Here is a 12,838-nt window from a genome sequence, read left to right on the forward strand (position 1 = left end):
CAGTGTAAATGATTGGATTGCTCATTGCGTTCAAAACTGTTTTCTGTGTCAATATATTTTAACATTCCTGTGATGCAAAACTGAACTGAGTGTTTCTGTGATGATTCTGACGCCTCAGATACAGTCGATCAACAGACGCTCCTGAACGAAACCAGAAGCATCGGACAAAACAGATGTCTGCAACTAAAACACGTCTTTCAGATGTATTAGACTCTGTTTCTCCTCGAATCAGAGTTAGAGTTAGCAAGTCAGATTTATTAAGTTTGGAAGTTGAAATAATGAGAAAAAGTCTAAATTATGACATACTACGTCAATTATGACAGAGTAAGTCTTTAAAGATTAAAAAGTCTTTAAAGATTATAAAGTCAAAATTCTGAGATAGTCAAAATTATGACTTTTTAAGTCATAATTTTGACTTTTTGTCAATTTTAATTTAGTATGTCATCATTTCGTCTTTTTGTCGTAATCGTGACTTTTTAAGTCATAATTTCGACTTTTTTGTCATGATTTAGATTTTTTTGTCATAATTTAGATTTATTTTTATAATTGACTTTTTAAGTCATAATTTTGACTTTTTGTCAATTTTAATTTAGTATGTCATCATTTCGTCTTTTTGTCGTAATCGTGACTTTTTAAGTCATAATTTCGACTTTTTTGTCATGATTTAGATTTTTTTGTCATAATTTAGATTTATTTTTATAATTGACTTTTTAAGTCATAATTTTGAACTTTTGTCGTAATTTTGACTTAGTATATTAATTTAGACTGTCATAATTGACTCATAAGTCATGATTTCAACCTTTTGTCATAACTTTTTTGTCATAATTTGATTTTTTAAATCATATTTTTGACTTTTTGTCATTTTTATTTTTTTTGTCATAATTGACTTGACATAATTTTGATTTTTTTTGTCTTAATTGACTCTTTTAAGTCATAATTTCTACTTTTTGTCAATTTTGACTTAGTATATCATAATTTCGACTTTGTCATAACTGACTCTTTAAGTCATAATTTCGACCTTTTGTCAATTCTTTTTTTGTCATAATGGACTTTTTAAATCATAAATTTCAACTTTTTGTCATAATTTTGACTTTTTGTCATAATTTTGACTTTTTGTTATATCGACTTTTGATTGAATTATGGCTTAGTATGTCATCATTTTGACTTTTTATGTCATTTAGGACTATAAAAGTAATGACTTAAAAAGTCTAAATTATAATTCAAATTTTTTGTCATAACTGACTTGTCATAATTCTAATTTTTATGTAATATTTTTAAATAATAATTTCGACTTTTTTGTCATAATTTTGCTATTTTTTTGTCACAATTATGGCTTTTTAAGTGACCTTTTCTGCCATAATTTGACTTTGTACATCATAATTACATTTTACTAAAGCATGATTAAGCACACTAAAGCAGCCGGACCGGCCGTGTAAAGAAAGCGGCGTCACAGAGAACAGGAATGTGATGTAATGTCCCATCAGACAGACGCACCTCTGCATGTTAATGAGCGTCTGAGGGTCACATGACCTGATGTAACTCCAGATTCACATTCAAACCAAGGTTATCTGAGAAATGAATATGAGCTTCACCTGTGGGGAAAAAGGGTACATGAAAGTATAACAGAACTCAAACACACACGCCTGCAGGCGGCAGAGACACAGAATGAAGGTCTGCAGCTCATGAAACCACAGATCTTCCCAGTGTAGCTGTAGGACACAAACAACACAATCAACATCATCATCATGACAAACAGAAGGTCCAAGTGAAGTTTGGTTCATCTCGCACAGATACTTCACTGTACGCACATGGACTTCTGATGCATTTACTAACATTGACAAGCAACAAGCATATTATTTAGTAGGTACACTAAAGTCAATTTTGTGACTCAAATCATAATTTTGACTTAGTATATCATAATTTAGACTGTCATAATTGATTTTTAAGTCATAATTTCATCCAATTATTATCTCAGATAATCAGTATTATTTTTGTATCAATATAGTTTTTGTTAATATTATGAATTTTACGTTTCCATTTTAATTTTAAAGTTTTAGTAATTGTCTAGTTTTTGTCTTTTTTTCTTAAAAAATATGTCTGTATAGTCTTTATGATTTTTTATTTATTAGTTTTAGTTTATTTAGTTTTAGTACTAATAGTTAGACTAAACGAAAATGAGAAACATTGCCTTGGAAAATAGCTGAAATAAAATAAGTAAAAATAAAATATATTTTGAATAAGATTTTATATTTTTAAATATTGTTTTAGAGATCTGTGTTGTGTTTTTTTTTTTTGTCATTTTTATTCGTTTTTTTAAGAAAACAATGTTTATATAGGTTTTATTACTTTTTATTTATTAGTTTCAGTTTATTTACTTTTAGTTATTTTACTTCAACTCAAACTAAATGAAAATTAGAAATGTTGCCTTGGAAAATAGCCAAAATAAAATGTTTTATATATATTATTTCCAGCTAAAATTTCCTTTTATTTTCAGTTATTTTCAGTGACATAAAAAGCAACACATTCGTGTTTTGTGATGCTGGTTGGGAAAATGAGCTTGTTTCTGGAAAAGCTGTTTTGAAATCAGTAACTTCACAAAACTACCATCAGTCGACACACTTCCACTCTACTCAAATGCTTCAAAACGATTTCATATTGTCACAATATCATATTCCAACAGTGCGAAGCTGAAAGATCAGAAAATCGATCCAAAAACACATTCATGACATTCACACGGAGGTGTTGATGTAAAGCCAATACAGACAGGAGGAAAAATAACATATAATGGCTCACAAAAACACAGCAAGAGCATCAGATCAAGAGTCAGGAGACGCCGAGAGACTCAGACACCATCAGCAGCGTCAGCACAACCACAGAAACCGCTCAAACACCCCATAGAAACACAGATCAAGGTCACTGAGCTTCTGTGGTTCAGTAACTACAAGCTTTTGAGGCATAAATACTGCTCTGTTGGTTTCAAACACCATATTTTATTACATCAAAACTATTTTGTGATTTATATCATCTAAACCAAGGGTTAAATATTAGGGACAATACTATCGATGCATTGCAATTCGTGGATCATTTCTGATATTTTCCAAATGCATCGCAAATCAATTCTGAACTTAGTTTTTAACAGCAGATGGCGCTCTAGGCTAGTTTTTAACAGCACACTCAAATGCTCATGAAGAAGAGCGCTCGTGCGTTCGACTGAGTCTGAGAATGTATTTGCACCTCCGAATGCTTTTATGACGCGATATTAATATAAACAGCCCACTGCAAACACTCTTGTAATTCACTTTAACCTTCTCGAACTTTATGAATGATTATTTTATAGAAGGTTCAAGTGGTGTGTGTGAGGAATTGGAAGCAAGCAGCTGTTTCTAAAGCATACAGCGCCATCTGCTGTTGAAAGCTAAGCTCAGAATCGAAATAAATAATACAGTTTCCGCAAAAATACTATTTTCAAATTTTATATGAAATATATATATTTCAAAACATGTTTTATTTTAAAACTCTGAGAAAATCAAAGCCATAAACTTAAACAAGTTGTGTTCCAAATTTGAGGTTGATATCTCAAAATATGAGCTTTCAGTCAGATTTAGTTAGGCTGCAGTACCAAACGCTTCCACTAGATTCACTTCCCATTTATTTCCAATGCACTCAATTTAGCAAGTGCTATGTGAACTACCTTTACAAAATTTCGTAAAATTCCGATGAAGTAAAAAATTAAAAAAAAAAAAAAAAACGTAAATTTTTTTCTGTCAAAAATGACCAAAGAGCACCAGAGGGTTAAAAACCTATTTATACAGTAAAAAACTGTTAGAAATGCAATATTATCTGGAAAATATTTAAATATATTTACATATCTGCATCCTTTTTACTTTTGTATGTATAAACCTAATGAGAAAAAAATCAGAATAAGCGGTAATGTCAAACTCTGTACATTTGATTATATCTATTATATTATGTATTTATAAATAAATATTATAATAATTTGGTTTTATTAATTTTATTTAGTTAAAGGCCCCAGTTTGTAAACCTCTGATCTAAGCAACATTTTCAAAATCAAATAGTAAATTTTATATATATATTTTTTTTCGCGTCTGTTCTGAATTGCTCTATTCTTTAAATCTATTCATTAAATAGCCTATAATGCATTTAAATGTTGTGAAAGATGGTTTTACACCTGACAATACTTCATATTTCAATCAAATAATCAGTGTCTCGCTGTGACAACATGCCCCGGTTTAAAGTACCATTATTTTTTGTCGTCGAGACTCTAATGTTTATGACTAAACAGAAACTTTCATAAATAAATAATGTCTAGTTAGAATGCAAATTCCTCCAGGAACAGGCAGAAAGATTTTCCGCAATGCGTTTCACCGACACAGATGTAAAATAGCTTTCTTTATTATTTTTTTCATCATTAGTTGCAAGAATGACACAAAAATGGATGGTAAATCCAAAGAAATACAGTGAAAGGAAGCATTATTGGATATAAGTGAGTGGAATGACTGAAGGATCATTACAGGACATCGGATCATCGACATGGATAGAGAACAACCAAAGGTCTTACATTTCCAGTGATCTACTAACACACAATAAACACACACTTTACACTGTCAGAAGCTGCTGCATTCATGAACTGGTGTTTGTGAAAGATTCTCAGACTGAGTGAAGCAGTGGATGATCTGCAGTCATAAAGCCCTTCTGAAGCTCCAGTGTGAAGCACTAAAACACTCTGATGCTCGAGCTGAGAGACTTCTAAACACTGAAACATATGCGGGACATTCTGGAAGGTCGTCGTCTACATTGATTCTCTCGAAGAAAACTGCAGTCATACATTTTCTCTCGCTGGTGGAAAAGACCAGCTGACAGGGAACGTTCTTCCAGTAACGTTAATAGAACGTTCGTTCAGATTTATCTGGTCTTCAATAACGTCAATCATGGAACGCTCTTCTGGAACATTTGAGTTGGTTTGATGTTTTTTAAACTTGTTTCAGAATGTTCCGAGAATATTCAAATGTAACGTTCCCATGATGTTTGCAAAATGCTAAAATGTTTTATCAAACGTTCACCGAGAACTCTTTTTTTTATATATATTTAAAAAGTGGACGTTTTGAACGTTCTTCAGAAATAATGTTTTCTCAACGTTGGCAAAACGTTCTTAGAACATATTTTTGTTAGCTTAAATTTTACCAAACTTTATCAATATTTTATCATGGCATTCAAGCTGGGCGATATCTTTATCCCAATATTTTTCAGACAATATTCAATATACTAATGTTGAGATGTAAAAAGTAAAACACTGTTTCTCACTAAACGAACACGGAGAACATTTTTCATTCATATGCACCAACAATACATAATGATAAACAGCAATATTCACCTACATTTTATTTTTACTAAGACATTTTAATGCATGAAAAATGCCACACAAGGACTTTAGTGATTTTTAGAGGAACTGATTAATCAATTTACTGAAATGAAAAAAAGTGACATAAAAAAGTGCTTAAAAATCATCTCAATACTCACAAATGTTGCTTAATTTATTATCAACAGCAAAATCATCGCAAATATTTTCAGAGTATTCAATATATCGCCCAGCTCTACAAAGAAAAAACATCCCAGCTAACAGCTTCTCTCAAGGTTATGAACAAACGTTCTTCCAGTAACGTTAATAGAATGTTCGTTCAATGTTATCTGGTCTTCAATAATGTTCTCAAAACGTTAGCACAAAAACAATATTTATACATACATTTTTTCTGGATCATTTTATTTGAAAGTTCATCTAACGCTTTTTAAATGTTACGACTTGTTTTGGAACGTTCAGAGAACATTCAAAAGTAACGTTCTCACAATGTTTGCAAAACTGAACGTTCACATAACCAAGAAAAAAACACTTGGAACGTTCAGAGAACTTTCAGAAATAACGTTACCTTAATGGGAATGTTAGCAAAACGTTCTTAGAACATATTTTTGTGAGCTGGAATTACATACACGATTCATTTGGCAATGATAACACAAGCTAAGATGCCTTAAGCCCTTAATTCATATCATGTACAGGTTTGTTTTATTGTAGACGGCCCATTTGAACATCATACAGAAACACAGACTATTCAGCATTTGACCTTTAAAACGTTCGATTCTGAAGTCCTGTAATGAGCGTCAGTCATTCTTCTGTGAATGGAATCTTTTACATCATGTGACTGTTTTTCTACCTGACCTGTGGGACACTGCATATACCTGCACATATATGTGACACGCTCCAGTAAAACCAGCGGATCATCTTCATTATTCACCAGCTATTTCAGTTAGAGGTCACAAATTGAAGGTTGTTTTGGAAGGAAATTGTACATTATGGTATGGGGATTCACGACCGGCGGTTCTTAACTTCTTGTTGTTTGCCACTAATGTAATGCGACAATGTGACGAGCGCTGAAGAATATTAAATGTTTCTGTTATAAACAGGCTACTGAGGTACGAATACATTTCTGTGGCCATTCAAGTGAAAGAGTTGAAATGAGAGGCTTCACACGTCTGCATGATCAACCTTCAGCTGACTCGCTTTACCATTCATATATATCTATAAACATCATACAGTACAGTGCATTTGTGAAATATTTTTACAATGTAAAATAACTGTTTTCTATGTGAATATATAGTAAAGTGTAATTTATTCCTGTGATCAAAGCTGAATTTTCAGCATCATTACTCCAGTCTTCAGTGTCACATGATCCTTCAGAAATCATTCTAATATGATGATTTGATGCTCAAGAAACATTTATGATTATTATCAATGTTGAAAACAGTCATATTTTTGTGGCTGGAAACCATCATACATTACCATTCAAAGGTTTGGGGTCTGTAAGATTTTATTATGAAAGGAAATTAATACTTTTATTCAGAACAGACGCATTATGTTGATCAAAAGCGAGAGTGAAGTGACCCGAAACTTTCCATTCATCAAAGAATCCTGAAAAAAAGTACAACGTTTTTCACAAAAATATGAAAGTTTTCAACATTGATGATAATAAGACCCATTATTAATAATTGAGCACCAATCATAATTAACAAAAAGTGATTATCCAATGATGATCAGCATATTAGAAAAACATCATGTGACACTGAAGACTGGAGTAATAATGAGCTTTGATCACAGAAATAAATTACACTTTACTATATATTCACATAGAAAACAGCTGATTTACATTGTAAAAATATTTCACAATTTTTACTGTATTTTGATCAAATAAATTCAGCCTTGGTGAGCAGAAGAGAATCTTTCAAAAAAATCTTCATTATTCCACAATCTGTGAATTTCGTCACAAACACAAGCGTGCACTTTAATTTCACACTGGTTTTGCAGGGGGACGGTCACATATATGATGTTTTAGAACAGCATTTTTAATGGTTGAATAGATGTTGTGCTTCCTTTGACTTGTACATAAAACATCTCATATAAATCTCAATGAATAGAGCTTCTTTACATATACAAGTACAGTTACCAAACCAGCAAAGTCGACGTTTTTCTGCCCACTTTGGATATTTTCAGCAATGCAAGGGAGACGACGAGAAATAAAGACAGTAAAGTTGGAACATTTCAACGTAAATAAGAAGAAGAAACGAGACACAGCTTCTTGTCAAAACAGTTTTTTTTACAACACCCTTTTTTAAAAGGTGGCCGGCCGAGCGCTCAGGTAGATACCGCCACCGTTTCTTCATAGTTTGTGTGTAAAAGCTGAGACACATTCTGGATAGAGTAATAAAATATTATTATAATTATGAATATTTCATTTTTTTTTTCTCTCAGAATGCACATTGTTCGGTATATAAATGACAGAGGCATGAGGAGGGACGGCAGGCCTGTCCGTTCCAAGGCCCGTTTGCGTTTCCTTATCGATGGAGAGCGTGAGACATTCAGCGCAACACCTGCATGACGTCCCCGCGTCGTCCATTCGTGACGGTCACAGTCGCGCCGCATTCCAGCACTTGAGGGGCGATAGAAATGAGTATAAAATAGCCCATCAGAGATGTTAGAAACATTGACGTTTGGTGTCGATGGCCAGGCTAACGGATCGGTTTTTAACCTGAAGGCACTTCTTTTTTTAATGGCAGAAATTCTGTCACTCAACTGGAACTGGGAACGGCGACAAACCAGAGTCTTCTACCGTCACGGATGCTCGTAACCGCACAAAATGTTGTCTGTCTTCCGCTTGGGAACGTGAGCACAGTGTTGTGAAATCAGGCTGCTACTGGAAACGCTCCTTTATTTGCGTTTTAAAGCACCAAGCCAAATGAAACCAAAGAACAAATCAAGAGATGTGAGAAAAGGTAGACCCGAAGGTGAGACGTTCTGCTGATTGTACTCCAAATCACCAGCGTTTGAATCTTGAACGAAAGGGAACTGCGTGTAAAACTGGTTTTGCTTCCCTTTCGGTTAAATCCATACATCCAGATGGCGAAGTAGTCGTTGTGCTTTTTTAGACTGTGTTCAAATCCTCTGTCGGGTCCAGACGTGATGGAGAATCCTTCTGAACCTCAGCAGAAAATATTTTTTTGTTTGCGTCATCGCTGTCGGGCGGAAACCTCGTATCTCCAAAACCACTACTTTTCAGGAAATGGGAAAAAAAATCGGTATTATTTAAATAATTAAACACCGCAGTGTTATTACTGTGGTTTAGTTTTATATATGGTCAGACACTTGCATGTGTCATTATATTATTAACATTTTACCAAAATCAAGCTCAAGTTGAGTTTTTGACCAGCGAATGTCGGAAATGCGTGTTTTGTCTGTCATTAGAATTAAGTGCTTCAAATTACATTTTCATGAGTTATAAAGTTTATTGTAGCTTCAGTTTTTTCTGTCATTTGACCAAAAACTCATGTTATTAAAGACAAATGCAAGACCAAGAAACTCTTCTCTACTCCTCAATACATAATCATTAGCCTTTATATATATATTTAGTGTTTCTTGAGGAAAGAAAACGCTGTAGTTATTCAAAGAAACAGCTCTTTATTTATCATTGCATTGCAAACAAGCAGAGACGTGCTAAACTTATGATGTTTGACTGACAGTGTGAGGAGCCAATGGAGTTACGCGCTTTAGTCACAAGCTCTTTTTAATACTTTTCAATGGTTAAATATTTGCAAAACCTACAGATGGATGTAAAGGTTGACCGATAGTAATGATTTATGAAAAAAAGAGAAATTACGAAATATGGAGATACGAGGTTTCTGCTGGACAGCGACAAAATATTTATTACTTTTCTGTTTAGGTTTGTCATTGTTTCATGGTGTTATTCCCGGTGTTGTGCCTTCTCAGCAATCCAAAAGCATAAATCTTTGGTGATAAAATATTACGGGACGCATCTCGAGTCTCTTCTCATGTGGAGCGTCACCTCTGATGAAAGAATACGGTAAAAAACAGTGTGACGCTCAATGGCCATATACTGGAGCCGGTGTGTGGAGCCGCTCCTCTGATCGCTGTGGGGAAACACGGAGAAAGAGGTTACCGTTAACCAGAGAACTACATCACTATAGGAAAAACTCGCTATTAGGGTTGGGTATCGTTTGAATTTTAGAGATTATGATCACAATTCCAAGTTTCGATTCCAATAAAAGTCAAACATTTAGATATGAAACATATTTATTTTGTCTTTTTGCAAAACATTCTGTTGCTGAATACCATGAACAAAAATCAGCAGCCCAAAGACCTTACACAAGGAGCTTTTGCCTGTGATTTTAACAAAAATACCACGGCAAAAACAACTACACTCTAAAAAATACTGGTTTCAAAACAAGGTGGGTTGAAAATGGACAAACCCAGCGATTGGGTTATTTTTAACCCAGTGGTTGGGTTAAATGTTTGACCAACGTGCTGGGCAGTTTTATTTAAACCAACTATTGATTAAAAATGACTATATATCTGGCTTAAAAATTAACCCAAAGTAGGTTGTAAATTAAAAATCAGACACATAATTACTAGAGACAACAATAATAATCAAACGGTGAACATTTATTAATAAACAATTTAATAAATGTTTATTGGTTAATTATTATTCAATTATTAAATATATTAATAAATGTTCATTTCCAACATGTTCATTTTAAGTGAGCAATGCGGTCATTTTTAAACAATAGTTGAGTTAAATAAAACTACCCAGCAGAAAAAAACTAGGTTAAAACAACCCATTCGCTAAGTTAAAACAACCCAATCACTAGCTAAAAACAACCCAATCGCTGGGTTAAAACAACCCAATCTCTGGGTCAAAACAACCCAATCATTGGGTTAAAACAACCCAATCGCTGGGTTAAAACAACCCAATCTCTGGGTCAAAACAACCCATTCGCTAAGTTAAAACAACCCAATCACTGGGTTAAAACAACCCAATCGCTGGGTTAAAACAACCCAATCTCTGGGTCAAAACAACCCATTCGCTAAGTTAAAACAACCCAATCTCTGGGTCAAAACAACCCATTCGCTAAGTTAAAACAACCCAATCACTGGGTTAAAACAACCCAATCGCTGGGATAAAACAACCCTTTCGCTGAGTTTGTCCATTTTCAACCCAACTTGGGTTTGTTTGTGCTAAATTAAATAAATTAGCAAAAGCACAAATCAATAGGCCTACAACTGAACAAAGTTCAGGTACAAAAATTGAAATAGAATGTAATCAAATTTTTACTTTTTATTTTTTTCACTTTTTATTAATGAAACATAGATTAATCCTTATTAAAGTTACAAAAGTTATTCAGTCAAGATCAATGAGTGATTTTCTTTTTCTTTTGTTCTTTGATTAACGTTAATGACAGGCTTCAGCGGATTTATGAGGCTGCTGTCACTTTAAGACTAAATGCACGGATCCAATATACTGATTCACACGTGTCCATTCAAGCGCAAGAAGATGCAAAAGACAACTCAATTTAGTCGCGCACTACATGAGAGGACGCTTTAGATATGTGCGCAGCACCGAAAACAGCGCTCTAGTGCCGAATTGGATTCTCTTTCGCATCTTCTTTCGCTTGAATGGTTAAAACCACATTGAAATGGGAACACAGGAATCGTTAAATGGAATCAAAATGCACGTGTGCCCAGTTCTTGGAAATTTGGAACAGGTTCTAAAATAGAAACGATTTTTGATACTCAGCCCTACTCAATATAGTGTATAGTTTGCTAAGGTATTCTGCATGTTGCTATAGGGTGTTCAAATATGGCCCTATAGACACTGACATGAACATGTTTTGTGATTACTTGACTTCACTAAGAGTTAGGTGTGCTAAAGACACACTGTGATCACTGAAAACACTGACAATCATTCATGTCTGGAGCGCAAGCGAGTTAACAGCATTAAAATCCGCCTCATGTTTTTCACACTTATGGCTGGCCATAAATGTCAGAACTGTATTTCTGTGATTCACAAGCATCCTCCAGTGCATATGACTATTCTCTAGATATCCATGAAGCTTGTATTTTATGACACAAACACACCTGATGGAGAGATCGATATATGAAACTCTTTTAATAATAATGGAAAACCTGATGCGCTGTTATACTCCAGACTAATAATAATGATTAACACATAACTTCACTCGATGATTACAGCCCTAGTTTGGCTCCAGAAGGAAGGCTTTCCATTTGCTCACGTATTTTCAGCAGAAGCCGAGCCACGTCTCGCTCTCACCATCAGTCTTGTCAATTCCAGCCCATTACCTGCCCTCATTTCTGTTTTTCTCGCTGTTTGTTCTAGTGTAATTACTGAGCTCTCTTGGACAACATTGTGCTTGCTGCTGCGCACGCAATTATTGCCTGGTTACCATGGAGATGCATGCTCGATACATACGATTGGACGGAGGGTCAGGACACTCCCCCTCCTCCAGCGTGACATCATCAATGGCAATGTCCCCCTCGATCCCTGGACCGCGGATGCCTTCAAATATCACCTGCGTGATGGAAATAGAACACAAAAACAAACGCTCGTCTCAAGAGCCTCTTCTGCAGTCGACAGCATCTTTGAGAGGTTGTGCACAAAACCATAATGCATTCTGATGAGCGCAGTGAAAAATCAAACACGGTATATATCTCATATCTCATTAACATAACTATACAGTTGAATAAATACTCTATAAATACTGACTAAATGTTCACTGTACATTTCACTCACCTGGAAGGAGGAAATAGGATGGATACTAATTTTGGCCTGTCTCCATCGGTCCCCTTGGTTCCCGCTGAGGGACCACACTGGACCTGCGTCTGAAGTCGACTGACCTTTCTGCTTCACAAACGCATTCAGAGTGCCTGCGGGAAAAACACAATCAATTAATTTAACAACTGACCTCCTCAGTGCGGCCCGACAGACTGTAAGAGTATCTGAAGCTGCTGGAGAATCAATCTATCAATCCAGTTACAAACAGAGTGGAGGTGGATTGTACACACTTCGACCTTAGTCAGTTAGCAAACATGTCTGCTTTATTGGCCAAAAGGTATGTTGAAACATTAAGGCAAGACATTACAGGCAAAAACATTTTTTTTTTTTTTTTTATAGTTTTGAGGTCTATTTTTGCTTCTTTAACATCAGACTAGTGTAAAAAAAACATCCAAAATACACTTTTAAGTGTTTATTTTATTGCACTTTATCTATTTGCGTTTGTAGATTTCAATCACAATCCATCGCTTTAAAGGCAGTGAGTTTGAGTCAGAAATCTCCACTTTAATAAAACTAAAAATAAATATCTATATTCTGAAGGGTTGATTCGCCTGATTTGTAGGCAAAAGAATTATATCAACAAATTATATCATGCACTCACAATGTAGTAAGACAAGCGAACAAATTAT

At 34.5% G+C, this 12,838-nt stretch overlaps 1 protein-coding gene across 4 annotated transcripts in view; it reads right to left on the reverse strand.

The window, feature by feature from the left end:
• Positions 1-4,397: 4,397 nt before the first annotated feature.
• LOC127501915 (MAM domain-containing glycosylphosphatidylinositol anchor protein 2-like) overlaps positions 4,398-12,838 on the reverse strand; it is a 157,920-nt gene continuing 149,479 nt past the window's right edge. For all 4 annotated transcript variants that reach the window (XM_051874239.1, XM_051874235.1, XM_051874236.1 and 1 more), the window contains exons 15-17: positions 12,168-12,301; positions 11,847-11,946; positions 4,398-9,489 (exon numbers count right to left, since the gene is read on the reverse strand). In XM_051874239.1, coding sequence (XP_051730199.1) covers positions 9,401-9,489; positions 11,847-11,946; positions 12,168-12,301 — 323 coding nt within the window. In that variant the 3' untranslated portion in view covers positions 4,398-9,400. The remainder of the gene's footprint in view (positions 9,490-11,846; positions 11,947-12,167; positions 12,302-12,838) is intronic.

This window comes from Ctenopharyngodon idella, chromosome 20, assembly GCF_019924925.1.
Source record: "Ctenopharyngodon idella isolate HZGC_01 chromosome 20, HZGC01, whole genome shotgun sequence".
In the NCBI taxonomy this organism is placed as follows: Eukaryota; Metazoa; Chordata; class Actinopteri; order Cypriniformes; family Xenocyprididae; genus Ctenopharyngodon; species Ctenopharyngodon idella.